We start from the raw sequence: 20,655 nt of genomic DNA, 5'->3' as shown, positions 1-20,655 counted from the left end.
TAGGCAAGCACTGTACCACTGAGCCACAACCCCAGCCCTCACTTTCTATATTATTGAAAATTATTAGTGCTTAAAATTTAGTTTTATTTATTTGTTTAGGTACTAGAGATTAAACTCAGGAGAACTCTACCACTGAACTACACTCTTTAATTTTTATTTTGAGTCAAGTTTCACTAAATTGCCTAAACTGACCTTGAACCTGTAATCCTTCTGTGTCAGTCCCAAGTTTCTAGGAATACAGGCATGTGCCACCACACCTGGCCAAAATTTAGTTTTTAAAAAACAAAAAAGCTGGGCACAGTGGCTTGGGAGGCTGAGACAGGAGGACCGCAAGTTCAAAGTCAGCTTCAGCAATTTAGTGAGACCCAGTCTCATAACAAAAAAATACAAAGAGCTAGGGATATAGCTCAGTGGTTAAGCACAGCTCGGTTCAACCACTGGTACAAAAAAAAAAAAAAAAAAGAACCAGACATTGTGATGTTGTACACCTGTAATTCCAGCGACTTGGGAGGCTGAGACGAGAGGATCTCAGGTTCAAGGCCAATCTCAGCAATTTGGCAAGACCCTCAGGAACCAGGAGACCTTGTCTCAAACTAAAAAAAGGTCTGGAGATGTATCTCAATGGTAAAGCACCCCTGAGTTCAATCCCCAGTACCAAAAAAAAAAAAGAATCAGTTTCATTATTATGATTATTATTATTTGCAGTGCAGGGGAATCAATCCAGTGCCTTGTGCATACCAAGCAAGTACTCTACCACTGAGCTACATTACCACCCCTCTTCCTTTCTTTAGAAGACAAAACAAAATAAAATTCTCCTCTTGATTCAGTACAAAGTCTCTTCCTTTCTCAACTTGCACCTACTCATAAGCAGGAAGGCCCTCTTAGGGGTAAAAATGGAGAAGCAATGCTACCATAATTGCTTTAACATGGCTCCTTCCCGAAGCCTGCTGTGGCTCCACTTATTACTCTCTGGCCTGAAATTTTTACTGCTATAGTTATCCCTTTGATATAGAAGACACAGATTTTTTTTTCTTGCTCCAAAAGCAACTATTTAAAGTTACATATATGTTCTGTGACTACAGGGAGGCCTTCCCCAAAGCTGAAAGGAGAAAATATAGAATCATACATTTAGTGAAAGAAGTCTAAGGAAGAGAGGGTAGATAGCACTGGAGTTGGGTTCAGGAGTGGGAGGGAAAGTTACTTATTAATGCAATAAGATTTGTTAAGCCAGATGCTATGCTGGGGTAGAGTGGGCTATAGTCAAATAATCCTTGCCCTTTTGGAGTCTGTGGTCATGCTATGGGACTGGGGCTAGTATAGATTAAGAAAAGCTTCCTTAAATTTAAGACCAAAAAAAAAAAAAAATTCAGGCAGGAGAAAGTGGAGAAAAGAAAAAGAGCCATTGAAGCTAAGACTACTGTGCACTCAGAGGTCTGAAGCACATAGAAGCGCCTGTGATCAAGAACAGGGAGAAGCCCTGTCCATGGCTGGAGCTCAACTGGCAAAGGTGGTTCAAGATCAGGCAGGAGCAGATGGTAAGGCCTTGTAGCAATGCTAAGGGTTTTATTTTGTCGTCGTTGTTTTTTGAGGGGAGGGGGCACTGGGGATTAGACCCAAGGGTTTTTACCACTAAGCTACATCCCCATCCTTTTTAATTTTTAATTTTGAGACAGGATCTCACTAAGTTACTCAGGACCTTATTAAATTGCTGGGGCTGGCCTTGAACTTGTGATCTTCTGGCCTTAGCCTCCAGAGTTGCTGGGATTACAGGCATGCACCACCATGCCCTACAAAAATTTTGAACTTAATGATGAAAATGAAGAGAAGTTGAGTAGTACAGATATGACAAGAATTGTACATTTTAAGATGATCCCTCTAGTTGTTGAGTGGATAGTGGATTCAAGGAAGCTGGGAAAGCCTGAATGGGAGACCACTTGGAGCATCATTGTTAGAGTCAAGGTGAGAGCCAATGTTATGTTCAACTGAGGAAGAGGGGACTGGGAGTGTAGCTCAGTGGTAGAACACTTGCTTAACATGTGGGAAAGCCTGGGTTCAAGCCCCAGGCTCAAAAAAAAAAAAAAAAGAGAGAATGAACTATGTAGTAGGCCAGGTGCATAGGCCAGGTGCAGCTGTATGCTCATTGGTCCCAGCTACTGGGAGGGTGAGGCAGGAGGACTACTTGTGTCCAGGAATTCCAGGACAGCCTTACGCAAATATTGAGACCTCCATAACAACAAACAAATAAACTAAGGAAGAGGTGATGGTAGGAAGAAGGAAGATCAAAGTATGGATAGACCAAGTATGGAGGCATGCACTTGTAATCTAAGCTTCGTGAGTGGCTGAGACAGTAGGATTGTAGGTTAGAGACCAGTGTGGGTAACTTAGGGAGACTCTGTCTCAAAACAAATAATAAAAAAAAGGCTGGAGATTGAGTTCAGTAGTATAGCACCTGTGAGTTCAATTCAATGAGTACTATGTATGCTATGCTTTAGGGGTAGGAACAGCATGAACTGGAAATGAGAGATAAAGGAAAGAGTGGTATAAAGGATGCTCTTTAAGTTTCTGGTTTAAGCACCTGGGTAGACAGTGGTGCCAGTTAATGAAGTGGGACCCTAGAGAAAGGTCAATTTGCGGACCTATAAAATGTGGAATGCTGTGATGGGAGTTGGCATGAGATCTCAAACTGAGGAACACATATTTTGTTGAGGTCTCTTTTCCGTTTTCCTCTCTTCTTCTAAATATTGGACTCAATTTCTCTCTAGTAAAAATTCCATGTGGTGGGTGGATGATGATTCTACTTTTTTTTTGGCAGGGGGTAGGTGTTGGGGTTGAACCCATTTTCAAGCATGCTAAGCATGTGCTCTGTCACTGAGCCACTGCCCAGCCTACTCCTAAGACTCTTGAGATCATACTCTGAAGTTTTTGACGCAATGGGAGGGAGAAAACTTCCCCTCATTTCTAATTAAGGATAAAGGTGGGAAAGAAATGCATAAAATGAAAGGTAATAGTGTGGACAATTTTTTTCCCAAAAGTTTCACACGTATTGTGAATATTATTTATATTTCAAAACTGCAGGGGGCTGAGGTTGTGGTTCAGCAGTGGATGCTTGCCTAGCATGTGCAAGGTGCTGGGTTTGATCCTCAGCACCACATAAAAATAAATAAATAAAATAAAGGTATTGTGTCCAACTACAACTAAAAAAAAAAAAAAAAAAAAAAGGAAGGTTCTGCATTTCTAGGTAGCACTATTACTTCAGGATTAATTTAGGTTCCACCCACCTGTACAGTCTTAAAAGTGAGACATGAAAGGCTTAGGAAATAGGGAACAGCTATTGGTACTGGCAGTCCAGCACATCTCTCACCCTTGGGGAATTGCTCCTCCTCACCCCAGGGTACTCATGAGGCAGTTAATTACAGATTTCTAACCCTAAATAAATAAATAAACAAACAAATAATAAATGATGCATACATACATACATACATACATACACATGTGACCCAAGTTGGACAAATCTATGTCTTTCCCTGATGGACCCACTAGCATACTGTGTTGGCAAATATTTGTTGAGCCCTGGCTATGGGCATTCTGGACACTAATGGAGATGCAGACACTAATAAGACATATATATGCCCTTAACGGGTTTGTAATCTCATGACTTTTTAAAAAAATATTTTAGTTTTCAGTTGTAGTTGGACACAATACCTTTATTTTATTTACTTATTTTTATGTGGTGCTGAGGATGGAACCCAGGGCCTTGCACGTGCTAGGCGAGTGCTCTACCGCTGAGCCACAACCCCAGCCCAATCTTGCGACTTTTATTAAAACGAAAATATTTTCCAGTTGTGACTAAAATACAGTTGTGAAATCAAAAGAGGAATATAGACATTTCAGGCTATAAACAGTGGAGATAAAACAATTATATATTCTTGCATAGAAAAGTTAGTGAAAGAGGAAGAAAGTGAAAAAGGAAGAAGGTGGAAGAACGAAGTGAAAAGAAAGGAGGTGGGGAAGCCGGGCAGGATGGCTTCTGAACTGGGGTTAGTGCTACACGATGTAATTGGTAGGTCAGAATGTTGAAAATGAGATTCGTGTCCCTTTAAAAGGAAGACAGGTGTTAAAATCAATTCGCCTTTTGCCTAAAATGGGCTGTTTCTCTCTGTACTCTTTCCAGATAGCGCCAGACTTCTATAGGAATACTTTAATCACGGACCCCTGCCCCAACCCTGAAAAATGCCCTACAGTACACTCGATATTCTGAGTTTACCCGGCCGATGGAGGCCCTCCTTGGGCTCTCTGGGCTCCATGGATCCCAGGTTGGACAGGCCCAAATTCAGGAGCGGGCCTAATTGCTTCCAAGGTAGCAGCGCACCCAGCTTGGAGATGGGGAAGACCACGCCCCTAAACGTCCTGAGAGTCCATTTCAGATTTTTCTGGGGTTCTGGGTAAACTGGCGTCACCCCGCCCTGTCTGGCCGCTCTGAGTTTTAAACATAGACCCGTGCGTAGGAGAGGCCATTACTTTTATGGGCTACTGTGCTCACGGAACGGCCAGAGACAGGCAGAATGGCTTTGCCGCAGCGCCCGCTCCATCCTTGCCTGGGCTCCTCCCTCAAGCCGCCTCCGCCTCCTTGGAGCCCCCGCTCCGCCTTCCCGGCCCACCTCCTTCCGCTCCACCCCTTGGCTCTAAACGCGGACTCAGCCACGCCCCGCGACCCTGCTCTGCCCGCCCACCGCGTGGCCCCGCCTCCATGCCTATGGCCACGCCCACAACCCAGAGAAGCGCAATGAGCGTCCTGGCGCGCCGCTCAGGCCCCACCTCGAAGTTGAATCCCCGCCCTTCGGGCAGAGTGAACCAATGCCCGGCCCCGCCCTCGGCAGGTCCCGCCCCGCCGTCCGGCCTCCGCTGCCTGCCTCCTGGCTGGGCGTTGCCGTTGCCGCGCCTCCGCCGCCCGCGCGGAGCCAGATGCCGCCCCCTCCGCCGGTCCCTCCCCCGGCGGCCTGGCGCCTCCCTCCCTCCCCGCCGCGGTGACTCACGGAGCGGGAGGCGGAGGCTGAGGCGGCCGCTCCCGCTGCTGCTGCTGCTGCCGCCGCCGCCGCCGCCGCCGCGGCTGCTCCGGCTGAGCGCGCCCCGAACAGGCCGCCGCGCTCCGCGCCCCGGACCCGCAGCCCCCGCCAGCCGGCCGGGTCGGGCGGCCCAGGTAAGCGCGAGGCCGGCCCATGCCCGCAGCTCGGGGCCCGCGCCGCGCCGGGGCTTGGGGGCGCTGGCCCTTTGTCTCCCGGGGAGGGGCCGCGGAGGGCGCCCCGGACCCCGCTCGGACCCATCGGCGGGTCCCCGACTGTGTGGCTCCCGAGCCTGGGCCTCCTCACCCCTCCTGGCGCCGCTGCCTCCCGCTGCGGACCACCCCCCTGCCTTCCTCACCTTCGCACGGGGGTCGCCTCCACAGGTGTCCGAGCCGCGCACCCCTCCGCGCCCGCGTGGTTGTCATTGCCTGTCCTCCCTCCTGATCTCGGTGCCCCCTCTCTTTTCTCACCTGCGCCCCACTCCCAGCATCCTGACTCTCCGTGTTTCCCCAACTAAATGCTGCCAAGGTCTGGCTACCGGGCCGCCCTTCCTCTCTAGTTTGAGCTTCCCTTTCCATCGCTCCCTGGAAGATGCACATTGGAGTCATAAGTCTCATCTGCGTGTGGGACTTGCATACGTGAAGCTGCAAATTTAACCGCTTGGGACTCAAAACCACACTTCCCACCTTCTTTGCATCACCCCCAGTGTTCATTTTTCATGAACCTGGCAACCAAGACCCTGAGCTCTGGACATCCAACATCCTTAGGCCCTACAGCCCCCCCTTTCTGTTGTGTGAACTTGTCTGGGCAGTACCTGCTGTCAGATTAGCTCATGGGAAGGCCCAAGGGGCTCCCTGTTGGCCACAAATCAAGACCTTTATGAATAATGGGACATGTGGCTTGCAGCACTTTTTTCTGAGGATCTAACTATCTGTTAATTACTTGTCTCTTGTCACAGATCTTAAGGAAATGTGCCTTGCCACCACTAGGTAAACTGAGGCACAAGTGTGTTGGTAAGGGACCTGGAGGCAAGTTAGAGTTTGTCTTGAGGTTCTGTACCCCAGTGTCTTGGTTCTTAGCTCCCTGCTATAACCACTGGGCTCTAGTTCCTGGTTCTAGATTGTAAGTGAAAACTGATCTCTTGTGCCATTAAAGTGTCCAGAGATGCTAATGCTTCCTTGGATTTAAAACAAGACTCTGAATCATAAATAAAGGAACCAGCTGTCAAGGGCCATTGTATCATTCATGGCTTCCTGGTGAAGTTAGTGGTCCTTTGTAAATATAAGATGCTTCTGTGGATGAAGATTCATTCATCCAATAGTGAGCATTTACTCTGGGTCAGGCACAATTCTATGCACCAGGGTTTCAATGGTGAAGACAGACACATCCTTTACTGTCTTGGAGATACATTCTAAGGAGGGACAGATAATAATTGAGTAAACAAATAATTGGACAAAATAATTTCAGTAGTGTAAACGCTATGAAGGTGGGTAGGGGCCAGAACATTAAGTTCTGCACCTTCCTGTAATGCCACCATTCGAAGAGGCTGAGGTAGAAGGATCGCAGATTCCAGGCCAGCCTGGGCAACTTAGTGAGAACTGGTCAAAAAAAGAAAAGAAAAGAAAAAGAATGGGGATGTGGTTCAGTGGTAGAGTGCCCTTGAGTGCAATCCCTAGGACCAAAAAGGAATCTGTAGCTCACAGGACAAAAAAGAAAAAAGATTTTGTAGTTAGCAATAAAGAACTTGGATTTTATCCCAAATACAGTTAGAGGCCATTGGATATTTTAAGTAGAGGTATTAAGATCTGATGTAACAACTGTAATGCACCAGTAAAAATATATGGGAAAAAATATCTGATGTAAGTTTTAAAACAATGTTCTGGGTCTGGGAATGTGGTAGAGTACTTGCCTAGCATGTGTGTGGTCCTGGGTTTAATCCGCGGTACTGCAAAAATATAAATAAACAAATAAGCAAACAAATAAATAAAATGAATAAATAACAATAAAAATCTTTATTCGAGGATTGTGAGAAGCAATGGAGGCAGGGATATCAGTTGACTGACTGTTGCAGCTACCTAGGAAGAGATGATGATGGCTTGGGGAACTTGGGTGATAGCAGTCTGTCTCCCTGGGAAGGGCTGAGAGCTGGAGAGCAAAACTCTGGGAAACACTAGTTGAAAGTTCTGTGTCTTTTAGAGAATTTCTGGAACTGACCATGTTCAAGTTTAATTCAGCAAAACTTTTTAAGGATCTGTTATGAGTCAGATACTGTGTTAGAGTCTAGGAATTAGACACAAATAAGGTACAATGACTGTCCTTGAGCTTACAGTCTGTTGGACCTCACAGTTTAACTCTGCCATATCCGTGTTATAACAGAAGGGCATGCTGCCCTTCCTTGATGGAAGAGGGCTTTTGGGTTTAAAAACCAGTTACAGCCAGGTGAGGTGATACATGCATGTAATCCGAGCAACTCAGGAGGCTGAGGCAGGAGGATTGCAAGTTTGAGGCTAGTCTCAGCTACTTAGCGAGGCCCTTAGCAACTTAGCAAAGCCATGTCTCATTTTAACAAATAAAAAGGACTAGAGATGGACTCAGTGGTTAAACACCCCTGGGTTCAATCATAAAAACAAATACAGGTTAGAAGAACATGGCTTGTTCCTGCATCTGGCTGTATTTAAGTGGGAGCATTACTGCCCTTCTTCTGTTGTAAGATATTGCACAAAGAAACTGGAGGGCCTGAGGCTGTAGCTCAGTGGTAGAGCATGTGCCTAGCATGCATGAGGCATTGGGTTCAATACCTAGCATTGCCAAAAAAGAAAGAAACTTGGATTGTTCTCACAGTAGGTTGGAGAATACCTGAGTGGCCATGAACTTGAGCTATTAACCAGAAAAAAAACTTGGTCTCTATGTTGCTCCTGAACCGTACTGTGAGAAAGAGAGGGCCTTGGGGATTATGTAGCTGGCCTCCTCTTATGATTGGGTAGCAGTGGCCCCTAGGGACTAGGTAATTCCTTTGAAGTTCCAAGCAGTTTGTACATTTCCTTATGGTGCCTGTCACTTTCTTCTCTTATTTCAGGTCCATGTGTTTGCACATGACTTCAAGCTCTCTGAGGCTAGCATCTCCATTTGATTCATTTGCATCCCTCACAGTATATAGATTGGTGCCCTACACAAAGTGTAAACTCATCAAATATCAGTTGATTGACCCAGGTGTCTCATAACACCTAAAACTAATACTCCAGAATTCTAACCCTATCCTTGTCATTTCATCAAACTGTGCTTCCTTGCCGAATCCTTTCTGGGTACCACCCGTGGAAACCCAGCAGCCTATCCTTCACCATGCTCACTGTATGAGCAACCCTTCTATGACAGGGCTACTCTCTCTTCAGCTCTGCCTGCAGGGAACCAGCTGCCAAGCGTGCTGACCAAGTAGTTATTTGACACTCAGCAAATATGAAGTGTAGCTCTTAATTAGAGCACGGACTTTGTGCTGAGACTATCTGGGTTTGGATCTTGATTCATCCGTCATGAGCTTTGTAATCTTCAGCAAATAATTTAACCTCTCCAGGTCTGAATTCCCCATCTATAAAATAATAGCACCTCCCTCATGGAGCTGTTGGAGGATTAAATTAAGTAATACCTTTTAGATGCTCCGAACAGCACCTAGCACTTAGTATGGACTTTGTTGAAGTATTATTTTCTACCCTTGTTACTGGGGATGAAACCCAGGTGTGCTCTCCCACTAAGCAGTGGTCCTTTTTAAAATTTTTTGAGACAGGATCTTACTAAATTGCCCTGGCTGGCCTTAAACTTGCAATCCTCCTGCCTCAGACTCCCAAATTGCAGAGGTTATAGGTGTGTGCCAATGTTCCCAGCTAGTATTAGTTACAATTTCATCTTTAAATTGATTGGCATATTAAGCACTGACTATGCTGTTGTAGGTACTAGGGATATAACCAAGAATAAAGTAGCCAAGACTGGTGGCCCAATGAAGTTTTATCTTCTTTATGTGTGTGTGTCACTGAGGGTGGAACCAGGGCCTCATGCATGCTGAGCATGCCCTTTACTACTCTGCTACCCACCCAGCCCTGAAGTTTGTCTTCTGGTGTGACAGAGTTGTAAATAAATAACAAGCAAACAAAAGAATGCAGGGCTGATGTACTTGCTGGGGTTGCAGGCCTGTACCACTATGTGTGGCCTCCAGCCCTTTCTAAAAATTATTAGTTTTTAAAAATGCTTTTATGAGTGCAGTATAGTTATGCATAATAGTGGGGTTCATTTTGACATCATATGTGCATGGGAATATAATTTGCTCTATTTCAGTCCCTAGTACTTCCTGTTCCCCCCCTCCTCCCCCATTTCCCCTTACTCTCCTCTACTGTTCTTCTATGTATTTATTGTTTTTTTAATCAATAATAGAGTTACACATAGGTAAAATTCACTGGCATATTCATGACTGTACATCACAAAGTTTGATCATTTTCATTCCATGGTTCCTCCCTTTTCTCATCCCTCTTCTTCCTCCTCCTCTTCTATCCCCTTCCTCTACATCACTGATCTCTCTTCTATTTTCGTGAGATCCACGCCCCACCCCCCCTTTTTTTTTTTCTTATTTTGCTCTAGCTTCTGCATATGACCCTTGATCCTTGACTTCCTGAGTCTGGCTAATTTCACTTAGCAGGATGTTCTCCAGTTCTATCCATTTACTAGCAAAGGTCATAATTTCATTTTTCATGGCTCAGTAAAACTTCATTGTGTCAGTGTACCATATTTTCTTTATCCATTCATCTGTTGGAACAATGGCAGTTAGACGCCTAAGTGGCAATGCTGTGACTATATGCACGTTATCAGGCCCACGGGCCTCTCAATCCTTCTAGAGGAGAATGCTAACCTTCTTTCCTTTTATACAACACTAAAATTAGATTTTGAGACAGGGTCTTGCTAAATCACCCAGGCTGGCTTCAGACTTTTGATCTTCCTGCCTCATCCTCAAAAGTGAGAGTCATAACTTTAGCTAGTTCTGAGGGGTGACTTTTGAATGGATACTTGGATGGTGGCCCTAAGGTTCATCTTTGTGGGCAGAGAGAACAAGAGAAAAAAGTCCCAGTGGGCCTGGAGTATGGTAAGCAAAGAGTTAATAGGGCCAAGGTCTGTGGCTGTGGTAAGGAGTTTGGATTTTACTCTTGAACTCTGAACAGTGGGAAGTTGCTGCATGGGAACTTTTCCTGGGTCTCTAAGAGAATATTTGAATCCATACTAAGAGCAATCAGGACACTAGGAAGAACAGCTGGAGTGGCATGACCTTGTCCTGGGAAGGCCTTTGTGGGCCAGCTGGCCATCAGTGAATTTTCCCATCAGGGTCCTCATATCTGTAGCCCAGGTACTCAGATGACCTAGGAACCCTCAGCTCAGTTGACCAAGAGGCTGCACATTCCATCGAGTGTTTTCCTCCCCGGAGTCAGTAAGTCATTTGCCAACATTTCTTTCTTTTCCAGTACTGGGGATTGGTCCCAGAGGCACTCTATCATTGGGCTACATCCTCAGCACTTTTTATTTTTTACTTTAAGACAGGGTTTAAGTTGCCCCTGCTGGCTTTGAACTTGTGATCCTCCTGTCTCAGCTTCCCAGGTAGCTGAGATTACAGGCATGCCCCACCATACCTGAGTACAGTGAATGAGTATGACCAGCCCTTAGCACCTTGTCATCTCTAGTGGAATGTTGCATGTTCTCTGTTCTGTGTGTTAAAGCTTCTTATCTTTTTTTTTTTTTTTTTTCCCCTTGGCAGTGCTGGGGATGGAACCTAGCCCTCATACATGCTGGGCAAGTGCTCTACCACTGAGCTCCACCTGACCCAAGCCACTTATCCTGGCAGTGACTCTTCGGCAATCTTGGAGTTTTGCTGAAATTTTTCATTGGTGTCTCATGGGCTTGCTTACACACCGATAACAGTTTCTGGAATATCAAGAGAGAACTGACAGGTTTCCTAGTCACCTTCTCTTCTAGCCTCCTGCCAACTACCACCATGTCCACTATAGAGGGTCAATCTACACAGTCACCCCTGAGTACCTCCTGTTGATTACTAGATAGAAACATGTGGTGCCTAGAAAACATTGGCTCTCTCTGGTCTGAGCTAGTAGGATTGGAAACTCAGCAGCACCCTCAGAAAGGGCCTTTCATACCCAGGAGCTTAGCTCACCAGAGTTGGCTTCTAGCCTGTGCAATGGCCAGCTTTTTGGATCCTCCTGTAGGCATGCCACTGTTAGTTATTGTCCATGATCACTGCTCTGCCAACCTTGAAAGGCCAGCAGGAGTTGCTAGAAATTAAATAGAACTTTTGTATTATAAGTCATGTTCAGGGTCCTGGGGCATTTCATTGGCAGAGTTGAAATCCCTGTTAGTCCATGTCATCTGTGGTCTCATAAAAAGTAAACAGTGGGTACTGTCTTTTCCTCATGTAACTGGTTTTTCTCATTATGAGAAGGATATGAGCTCATTTAGAGAATGAGAAAATGAATGGTAACGGCATTTTAAGTACATTGTCTCATTTAATTTCACTGTAGTTTCTGATATATGTGCAGTTGTTACTATTTTACATATTCAGAAACTGGCCTAGAAAGGTTAAGAAATTTGTTTGAGGTTCTGCTCATTGGGAACAGTCTTGGCAGCATGGCTTCCAAGCAAAGCTCTGAGCAACATGTTATACATCATTTCTCAGATGAAACTACAAAGAGAGAAAAAAAAAGAAAAATCTCCCTTAAGCCCAGTGCAGGTGACATGCTTAGGGTAGCCCGAGTTAGTTCACTGGCTGCTGCAAAGGATTTGAATACTAGGCCCTTTCCCTGTCTTATTTGACCTTGGGCAAGCTAATTAACCTCCCTTTGCCTCACTTTCTCTGATTGTAAATGGGGATAATGATACTTGTGCCTTCATAGTTCCCAGGAGCATTATGATGTTTGAGCCAAAGTGCTTTTGAACTTCTTTTATGAAAGAGAACTGGGCACCAACTGCTGTTATACTCAGTTATTAAAGACCTATTATGCCCTGGTCCTCTACGAAGCCGTGTTAAAAAGGAAAAGACAGCAATCCCCAGAGGGAAGGAATCCTTCCAGGGTGGGCATAGTTGGACCCAAACATTGTCCTTCCCAGGTTTCTGAAGGATCAAGTGTCATGAATATGTCTCCATTTTTATGGCAGTGTTGTTGTGTGCAAGGAGATGTTTGTGCTTCACATCACAGCAGAATTCTGAGCACTGTGGGAGTAGGCCACATAGGGGGCTAACAGGATCTGTTCCCTATTGTGTAAGCCAGGAATGACATGCCAAGAGGAGGTGGTTGTCTTCCATTTGTTCTCCCTGCCCTCTTCCTACCCGCAATGACTCATTGATTGAGTTAATATTTAGGGGCTGGTTGTGTAGATCAGTGATAGGGCCTTGTGCAAGCTAGGCAAGTACTCTGAGTTTCATCCACAGCACTGTCAAAAAAAAAAAAAAAAAAAAATAAGAAGAAAAGAGAAAGAAAAAATTTAGTGAAGTTTTTTAATATTCTGTAGCCTGGGCACATAGCATTGTAAGGGGAATGCTATGGCAGATGGGGTAAAAATAGTTCTCCATTCAAGGCTTGTAGGCTAGGGCCAGGAGGCTCATTATCTAGGAGGGTCATGTGAATGAAGAAAGAATGTGCTGGTGAGAGTGTTATGCCTCTGAGGAGGAGAATCAGAATACAATTTCCAGATATACACCTCAGCCCAGTGGTTACCTGTTCTAGGTGGACATTAAGGTGGTAGGCTACACTGGCTCCCCAAAAGAACAGGGAAGATTTTTAGATTATGTCACAGGTGACAGAAGTGGCACTTGGTAGGGGCATCTTTAGCCACAAAGAGCACCTGAGCAGCCCTGTATAGTAAGAACTCTACTTCCACTTATAGCCTTGACCTCTGTTACTTGAGGTGAGATCACATTGAGGGTCTCTCCCCAAAGGTTTTGCTGGGTTTTGGAATTCTGTCACCAACTTGTCTGATGCCTTTTGTACATAACAGTCACCCGATCTGTCTTTCCAGATGTCCTTCCTTCCCAACAGTTCTTCCCACTGCCAACTTTGGAAAACAGGCATTTGGTGGCAAATGGACTATGGGGTTTTCTGGTGTGCCCCAGAGTTCCTGAAGAAATGGATGCATTAGACACCTGTGTCTCAAGCCCCTTTTTTGGGTCAGTATATGCAGAGTAAGGCAGAAGTTGGGTTCCTGTTCCCCACATTTGCCTAGCAGCAGGCCTCCAGGTCTCTCGAAGACCAAGGTCAGGGAGGCTCAGTAGCTCATGTGAAGCACACAGTGTTCCTCTCTCCCTCCAGCCAGGGCTGGTGTGGAGAGGGCAAAGGGCTGACAGAGGTAGCTAGCCATGTTTAAAGGGAGAGGAAGGTGCCAAGATGGCATGGCATATCTCTGGGTGATGTTATATATCAGTGGTGGGCAGTGTGCCTGGTGCCAGTCAGCTACCCCTTCAGTCTGGCAACAAGGGAAGAATCATGCAGCATCTGATCAGGAGGAAGTGGCTGGCACAGTGAGATCAGGTCACTCAGTGCACCTGGGCTGATGCTGCTATGGCTGGAACCTGCAGCAGTGCTGTTGCAACTGAAAGAATGTGACCCACTTCCACCTCCTCTCCCACGTGGAGAGCTGGGTGGGAGGCTTTGAGACCAGCTCCAATTAAGCTTTTTTCAGCTCGTGTATAACCCAAGAATCCAACCCACATGTTTCTTGCTGCTGGAATCCCACGGTCTGCTTCCCTGATCTGAATAACAAGCGAATGAAGTTACTGCCTGTCATTCAGCAACCTTGGATTCTGCCAGCGGGGCTTCCTGCAGAGATCAGGGTCCCTTGTGGATCAAACATCTTTCACAACATGGGCCCCACCCCTGTTCTTCTGATTAAATCACTGGGTAACTCATGGACCAGTTTCCAAGGATATGGGTTAGTTGACCTCCCTGACCAGACAGAGGCCTCACAGTCTCCTGTTAGGCAGCCCAGCTTCCCAGAGACCCATCCTGACCTTCACCCTCCCTGAACATTCTTCTGCTGCAGGACTGTAAAATAAGATCTGTTTGGGACCCTCTAGTTTTCTTCAGGTAGAGGACATTTTGATTTTATATTTGTAATTTCTCATTTCTTTTTGTGTGTGTATGGGGAGGAGCTGATTTACATACCTAAAGTTGTGAGAGCTACTAGGATAAGTTAGGAGCTTTAAGATGGTAAAGTGGTAGTTCTGAGCCCTTGAGTGATCCTATTTTATTTACAAAGAAGGGAGCAAAAGGTGGTAACTATCAAGGTCAAGGTAAACTCTGTCTAGGCCGTGGGAGCCTGTTCCTGATCTTGTGCTCCACACTGGCCTTGCATCCAAGGAAGAGGCTCCCTGTTTCTCCTGTCAGCGCCATTGGCACTGCCCCCAGCCCTGTAGCACATGGCCTTCCTCTGCCAATTGCTGGGGTTGCAGGAAGATAGGGTGTTTGTGACTCTTAGGAGGGAATGGTGGGCTTCTTAGGCAAATGAGCTCTCTGTAGGGTGTCCCTCTAGACCCTCAGTCAGCTTCCTGCCTGAAGCAGCCTTCTGGAGCATGTGGTAGGCACAGTGAAGCCAGTCAGCTGAAGCTGAAGCCTGGTCTTCTCCTCCCTCCTGGGGTGGGGGTGGTGCTGCCTGAGAGGTCATGGGCACCCTCTGCCCTGCTGACCTCTGCTCTGAATGGTGGCTACTTGCTCTGCATCACCAATCTCAAGCCCAAGAGCGATGAAGATGGAGACAAGCGCTCTGCATCAGACATGGCCCTGGCCAGGAAGGACTACCCAGAGGAACTCTTCTTTTACTCTGATCTTCTGACCTCATTCCACTTACTTTAAAGAAAAGGTTCATTCTTTTTGAGTGGTTAATAGTGAAGAATTCAAAGGGTTACATGGTAAAAACGAAATCTTCTGCCTTTCCTGGATTTGTAGCCACATAGTTCACCTCCCCCAAAGTGACCACTCTTAACCAAGGCCTTTGTGTCTTTTGTTTGTTTTTGTTCATAGTGCTGGGGATCAAATCCAGGGCCTCTTGCACTCTAGGTATGTGTTAAACACTAAGCTACACATTGTTTTCAGTTCTTGAACTTCCTGCATGCTAGTCATGTTTTGTACCACTGAATTGTATCCCTAGCTCCCAGAGTTTTGATTTTTATGTAACTAGATTTTGTAAATCTTTTGTGACTTCTAGGTTGGTTTTCTTTTTTTAGAAAGAGAGAGAATTTTAATATTTATTTTTCAGTTTTTGGCGGACACAACATCTTTGTTTGTATGTGGTGCTGAGGATTGAACCCGGACCGCACGCATGCCAGGCCAGCACACTACCGCTTAAGCCACATCCCCAGCCCCGACTTCTAGGTTTAATTCCATGTAGTTTTCTCCCACTTTTCCTGTATTTTCTTCTTTTTTGGGGGGGAGGTACCAGGGATTGAACTCAGGGGCACCACTGAGCCATATCTCCAGCTCTATTTTTTGTATTTTTATTTAGAGACAGGGTCTCACTGAGTTCTTAGTGCCTCACTTTTACTGAGGCTGGCTTTGAACTCGTGATCCTCCTGCCTCAGCCTCCTGAGCCTTTGGGATTACAGATGTGTACCACTGTGCCCAGCCTGTATTTTCTTCTAATATATTCACACTCTGTAAGTTTAAAACTTTAATCCAAAACCAATATATCAAACTCAGTCTAACCAGAATTGGGGCAAGCTTGCATTATGCACCTCCTAGGGAACACTGATAATGTCAGCTACAGCAGTTTATTGCCAAAATGTTTTAAATTCTAAGTAACAATTAGCCAAATCTAGATTATGGGAAATCCTAAATTATGGTTCTGAACTCTAAAAAATGTTAATGTGTTGATAAATAAAGAAAAGCTGACAAACCATTCCAGACTAAGGAGGTTAAAGAGGATGGGAACCCAGGACCATCAAGATCCCTTCATTGGGTCCTCAATTAAAAATCAGTAAAGGAGCCTGATATGGTGGTACATGCCTGTAATGCCAATGGCTCTGGAGGCTGAGTAGGAGGATTGCAAGTTTAAAGCCAGCCTCAGCAATTTAGCAAGGCTCTGAGCTACTTAGAAAGACCCTTGTCTCAAAATAAAAAGGACTAAGGATGTGTATCAGTGGTTAAGCACCCCTGCATTCAATCTCTAGTACAAAAAAAAACCGGTGGGGGGAGAAAAAGAAAGAAGGAGAAAACAAACAAACAAACAACAGTAAAGGCTAAATTGAAGGGGGAGTATTGTGAACATTTGGATATGTTATATATAGATAGATATGGTCTGTGTAGGAACCATGGTTCTGGGTTACTATTAAATACCTTGGAGTAGCTTGGCATGGTGGTATATGTCTATAATCCAGTGACTGGGGAGGCTGAAGCAGGAGGATTCCAAGTTTGAGATCAGATTCAGTAACTTAGAGAGAACCTGTCTCAAAATAAAAAGGGTTGGGAATGGGACTGGAGTTGTGGCTCAACGGTAGAATGCTCGCCTCACACATGTGAGGCTCTGGGTTCGATCCTCAGCACCACCTAAAAATAAATAAATAAAATAAAGGTATTGTGTCCAACTACAACTAAAAAGTAAATATTTAAAAACAAAACAAAAGGCTAGGAATATAGCTTAGTAGTAGAGTGCCCCTGGGTTCAGTCCCTAGTACTGAAATAAATAAATAAATAAAATTTAAAAATTAATTTCTTGGGGTGAAAATGAATGGCATTGTGGGTATCTAGGAGAGGGGCATTAGGAGATCCTGAATGAGTTTGTTTAGTGAAGTGATGTGATATCAAATGGTTCTAGAAAAAGAAAAGGGGCTGGGAATATAACTCAGTGGAAGAGCATCTCCTTAGATATGGGTTGAATCCCTAGCACCATTAAAAAAAAAGAATGTAGGGAGGCAGGGGGAGAGAGAGAGAGAGAGAAAGACATATATACATCCGTTTATGCCTACAACACAGAGAGGCATTAGACAAATATACCAATAGGTTATCAGTGGTGACTCTAGGGGCAGGGTATTTGGATGTGCATTGTACATCTGAGCTTTTCTTTCTTTTTTTTTTGGGGGGGGGGTACTAGGGATTGAACCCAGGGGTGTTCTACCACTGAGCTATATTCCCAGCCCTTTTTTGTATTTTATTTAGAGACAGGGGCTCACTTAGTTGCTTAGCACCTTGCTTTTGCTGAGACTGGCTTTGAACTCTTGATCCTCCTGCCTCAACCTCCCAAGCCACTGGGATTACAGGTGTGTACCATCATGCCTGGCTTCCTTTATTATTGATTGATTGATTGTGATGCTGGGGATTCAACCCAGTGCCTTATGCATGCAAGGCAAGCACTCTACCAACTGAATTATATCCCCAGCCTTTATTTTTTATTTTGAAACAGGGTCTTATTATACTGCTTATTGCTTCGCTAAGTTGTCAAGGCTGGCCTCAAACTTGAGAGCCTCCTGCCTCGGCCTCTTGAGTAGCTGGTATTACATGCATGCATGTACACCCACCATGCCTGGCTTCTTTTACCTTTCCTAAGGCTTTGAAATTTTTCAAAATAAAAAGGGTAAGGAAAAAACAAAAAAAGAAAGGAAAAAACAAAAAACATGACTTTGTTCCATCTGGAGTTTACTTTGACTCAGGCCCCTTGCCTTTCTCCTGGCCCTCCTGGGCAATTGTCCTGGATTTCTGGTTTCTTCTGCTTTGTGCAGCCTGTGAAATCATTGTTTTTCTTTCTCTTAGGAACATCTTTGGTTGTGTTATCTTGTTTAGGACTGGGAAAGTTTTTATAACAAAAGTCATTTAAATGACTCTTCTAGAAGCAGGGACTAGCATGCTGTCACTGGTGTGCTGGTGCCAGTCTTTTTGTTTGTTTGATTGTTTTTCTTCTTGTTTACATTGCATTGTGTGCCCCAAATAAATTTGCAAGAAGTTTTCTTCTCTGGGAACTAAACAAAATCTTGCATCTCAGAAATATCACCAGACTTCTGCATAGGGCGGTAAGCCTCTCTTGGTGAATCTTGGTCTGAGCTTTTTCCTTTCCGCTGAGTTTTGCAAGAGGGCAGGTCTTGCTTGCCTTCTGGGAATACAGACTTATAAAGGCTTCTGGCTTTCATTTTGTGAAATGTGACAATCTTGTGTGAGTCCTTAGTCTAAACTCAGGAGTCTTTTTGGCAGGGGAGCTCTTTGGCAGGGCCAGCTTTGCCAGGAGCTTCAGCTTCTGTGGTTTGATGGCTTTGGGAATGAGGGATTATAAACGGGTGGTGAGGATTTGGCTCCTGAGCTATATTACCAGGGTGTGGCCAGTTCTGGATGCTTATGCCTGTGCCCATTAGCAATGGAGCAATTTCTTGGGTCCCTCATGCCAACCACCCTGGCCTCTAAGCCCATTCCTGTCTGCTCTCCTGAACTTTCCCATAGTGGTCCTGACCTTGAGCAAACCCTCCTGGAAGATGTGGCATCATGTTTGCAGTGCCAGATGCTGTCTCCCCATCTCTTTTGGAACGTGTGCTTGGTGGTCTTCCCACACCTCCCTGCAGCCTCCACTGTCCATGGTCTCAGGCTGGATGATGCTTTGTGACCCATTAGGATTGTTCCTCATTTTTTTCCCTCCAGTACTGGGGATTGAACAGGAGGTACTTTATCACTGCTGCATCCCCAGCACTATATATATATATTTTTTATTTTTACTTTTTAAAGAGAGAGAGAGAGAGAATTTTTTAAATATTTATTTTTTAGTTTTCGGCAGACACAACATCTTTGTTTGTTTGTGGTGCTGAGGATCGAACCCAGGCCGCATGCATACCAGGTTAGCGCGCTACCGCTTGAGCCACATCCCCAGCCCCCCAGCACTATATTTTGAGACAAGGTTTTGCTGAATTGCCCAGGCTGTCCTTGAACTTGTGATCCTCCTGCCTGGGCCTCCAGAGTCACTAGGATTACAGGTGTGCACCCTTGAGCCTGACTACAAGTGTTCCTCTTGATACCATTTCCCCAGCAAGTTAGTGGAATAAACACATGGGAGTATCTTTGTTTAAAACATTTTGTATTTTGATTATCAGCTTGTTAAATACTTGGGAGGAAGGAAACTGAGCCCCCAGTACCCCCTAGGGGGAGGCTTCCTCCTTCCTTGGATTATGTTTTGTTTGGAGTAGCTACAGCGCTGCCTGTGTAGTAGAGCAGGAACAGTTACCCAGGCACATCAGTGTGGCGCTTATGCTGTGTGGGGTCATGAATCTTCCAGTGTGCAGCACACTTGGCTATGTTTACAACTTAAATGAACACAGTTATATTTTTATGCAAATTAGCACATTCCTATACAGTTAAAACCTGTTGGAAAGAGGCTTGGCTTTACACCTTACAACTTTTTTCTTCAGTCTGGCTTCAATGAGTTCCACCCAGGAAGCCACCCCTAGGGCTCCCAGCTGAGCCTGAGGAAGGCCATCCCCAGAGCTGGGCAGCTAGGGGCATGGGGTATGACTAAGGAACTGAGCTTTCAACCTGTAGGCTACCCAATCGATTTAAAGACATAACCTTTAGGACTGGAGGTTGGAGGTTCCCTGAGTCCTGAGAAGTGGAGGCAATGCAGCAACCTCAGTTCAGGCAGCTTGATTATTTGAACCAATATGGGAGGGAAATTAAGGAGAAGGAAGCAGCAGAGATTGAGTGGGAGCAGAAACAGCTGGGGAGGGTGAGGATTCTTGAGCTGGCCAGCCTGTCCTGGGGTGTTCTGGGAGGCCCTGGGAGCACTAGGCTTGCCCTGCTCAGGCCTACCTGAGACGTGAGGGTGGCTGAGCATGTCTGTGTGGCTCAGAGTGAAGGGGCTGAGTGCAGCTCATGAAGAAATTGGAACAGCCTCCTCTTGTGTCAGTCTTCTCCCTAACTCTTTGGAGAAACACACACACACACACACACACACAAACAAACAACAAAAAAAAACTTTAAAATTTTCAAGTTTAATTAGAATTTTAAACTGTGGCCCTGTAAAAGTTGATGTAACTATTGACATCGTGGTTGATGGAGCTTCTTGGGATGACGTTTACATTCTGGTCATTTCTATAGAGGTGACCCCCAAGCTCCGTGGAACCTCTTGGCCATGCTCCTTCCCTGGTGCTAGGGATTGAACCCAGGGCCTTATGCATGCAAGGCAAGCACTCTACCAACTGATTTATGTCCCCAGCCTTTAGGACTGGTCCTTCAAGCCTAAAGTTGACCAGAAGCACAACTGAGTTTTTCTCTTGGGGACTTCAGCAGCACAGCACATTGGGAGTATTTCTGGTATGGTCTAGCTCACAGGAGAGAAAAGGGGTCCCTCTGAGGGCAGGGGATGTGGCTCAGTAGTAGAGCACTTACCTGGCTTGCATTAGGACCTGGGTTCAATCCCTAGCATTGCCAAAACCAAAAACCAAAATGTTAAAAATCAAAGGCGCTGGGTTCGATCCTCAGCACCACATAAAAATAAAATAAAGATGTTGTGTCCACCGAAAACTGAAAAATAAATATTAAAAAATTCTCTCTCTCTCTCTCTCTCTCTCTCTCTCTCTTTAAAAAAAAAGAAAAAGAAA

The 20,655-nt window shown here is 45.3% G+C and overlaps 2 protein-coding genes and 1 pseudogene across 4 annotated transcripts in view; 1 reads left to right on the top strand and 2 right to left on the bottom strand.

Moving 5' to 3' along the window:
- Nucleotides 1–4,751: 4,751 nt before the first annotated feature.
- LOC139707335 (spidroin-1-like) lies at nucleotides 4,752–5,321 on the bottom strand. The gene has a single exon (XM_071618539.1). It carries the CDS (start codon nucleotides 5,319–5,321, stop codon nucleotides 4,752–4,754), a length of 570 nt encoding a protein of 189 aa, XP_071474640.1.
- Nucleotides 5,039–20,655, top strand: part of Ctnnbip1 (catenin beta interacting protein 1) — a 68,979-nt gene continuing 53,362 nt past the window's right edge. For 2 of the 3 annotated variants that reach the window (XM_071617331.1, XM_071617330.1), the window contains exon 1: nucleotides 5,039–5,197. The gene's annotated coding sequence lies outside the window, so the exon portion shown is untranslated. The remainder of the gene's footprint in view (nucleotides 5,198–20,655) is intronic. The other variant, XM_027947621.2, reaches the window with a different exon arrangement.
- LOC114102337 (U6atac minor spliceosomal RNA) lies at nucleotides 9,855–9,973 on the bottom strand (annotated as a pseudogene).

The sequence above is a fragment of the Marmota flaviventris genome, chromosome 10 (genome assembly GCF_047511675.1).
Source record: "Marmota flaviventris isolate mMarFla1 chromosome 10, mMarFla1.hap1, whole genome shotgun sequence".
In the NCBI taxonomy this organism is placed as follows: domain Eukaryota; kingdom Metazoa; phylum Chordata; class Mammalia; order Rodentia; family Sciuridae; genus Marmota; species Marmota flaviventris.
Note: the sequence above shows the minus strand (reverse complement) of the source record. Positions and strands in the feature narration are given on the sequence as shown.

Excerpts from the sequence above, each read along its gene's own strand:
- LOC139707335 (XM_071618539.1), bottom strand. The coding sequence starts at position 5,321 with ATGGGTCCGAGCGGGGTCCGGGGCGCCCTCCGCGGCCCCTCCCCGGGA.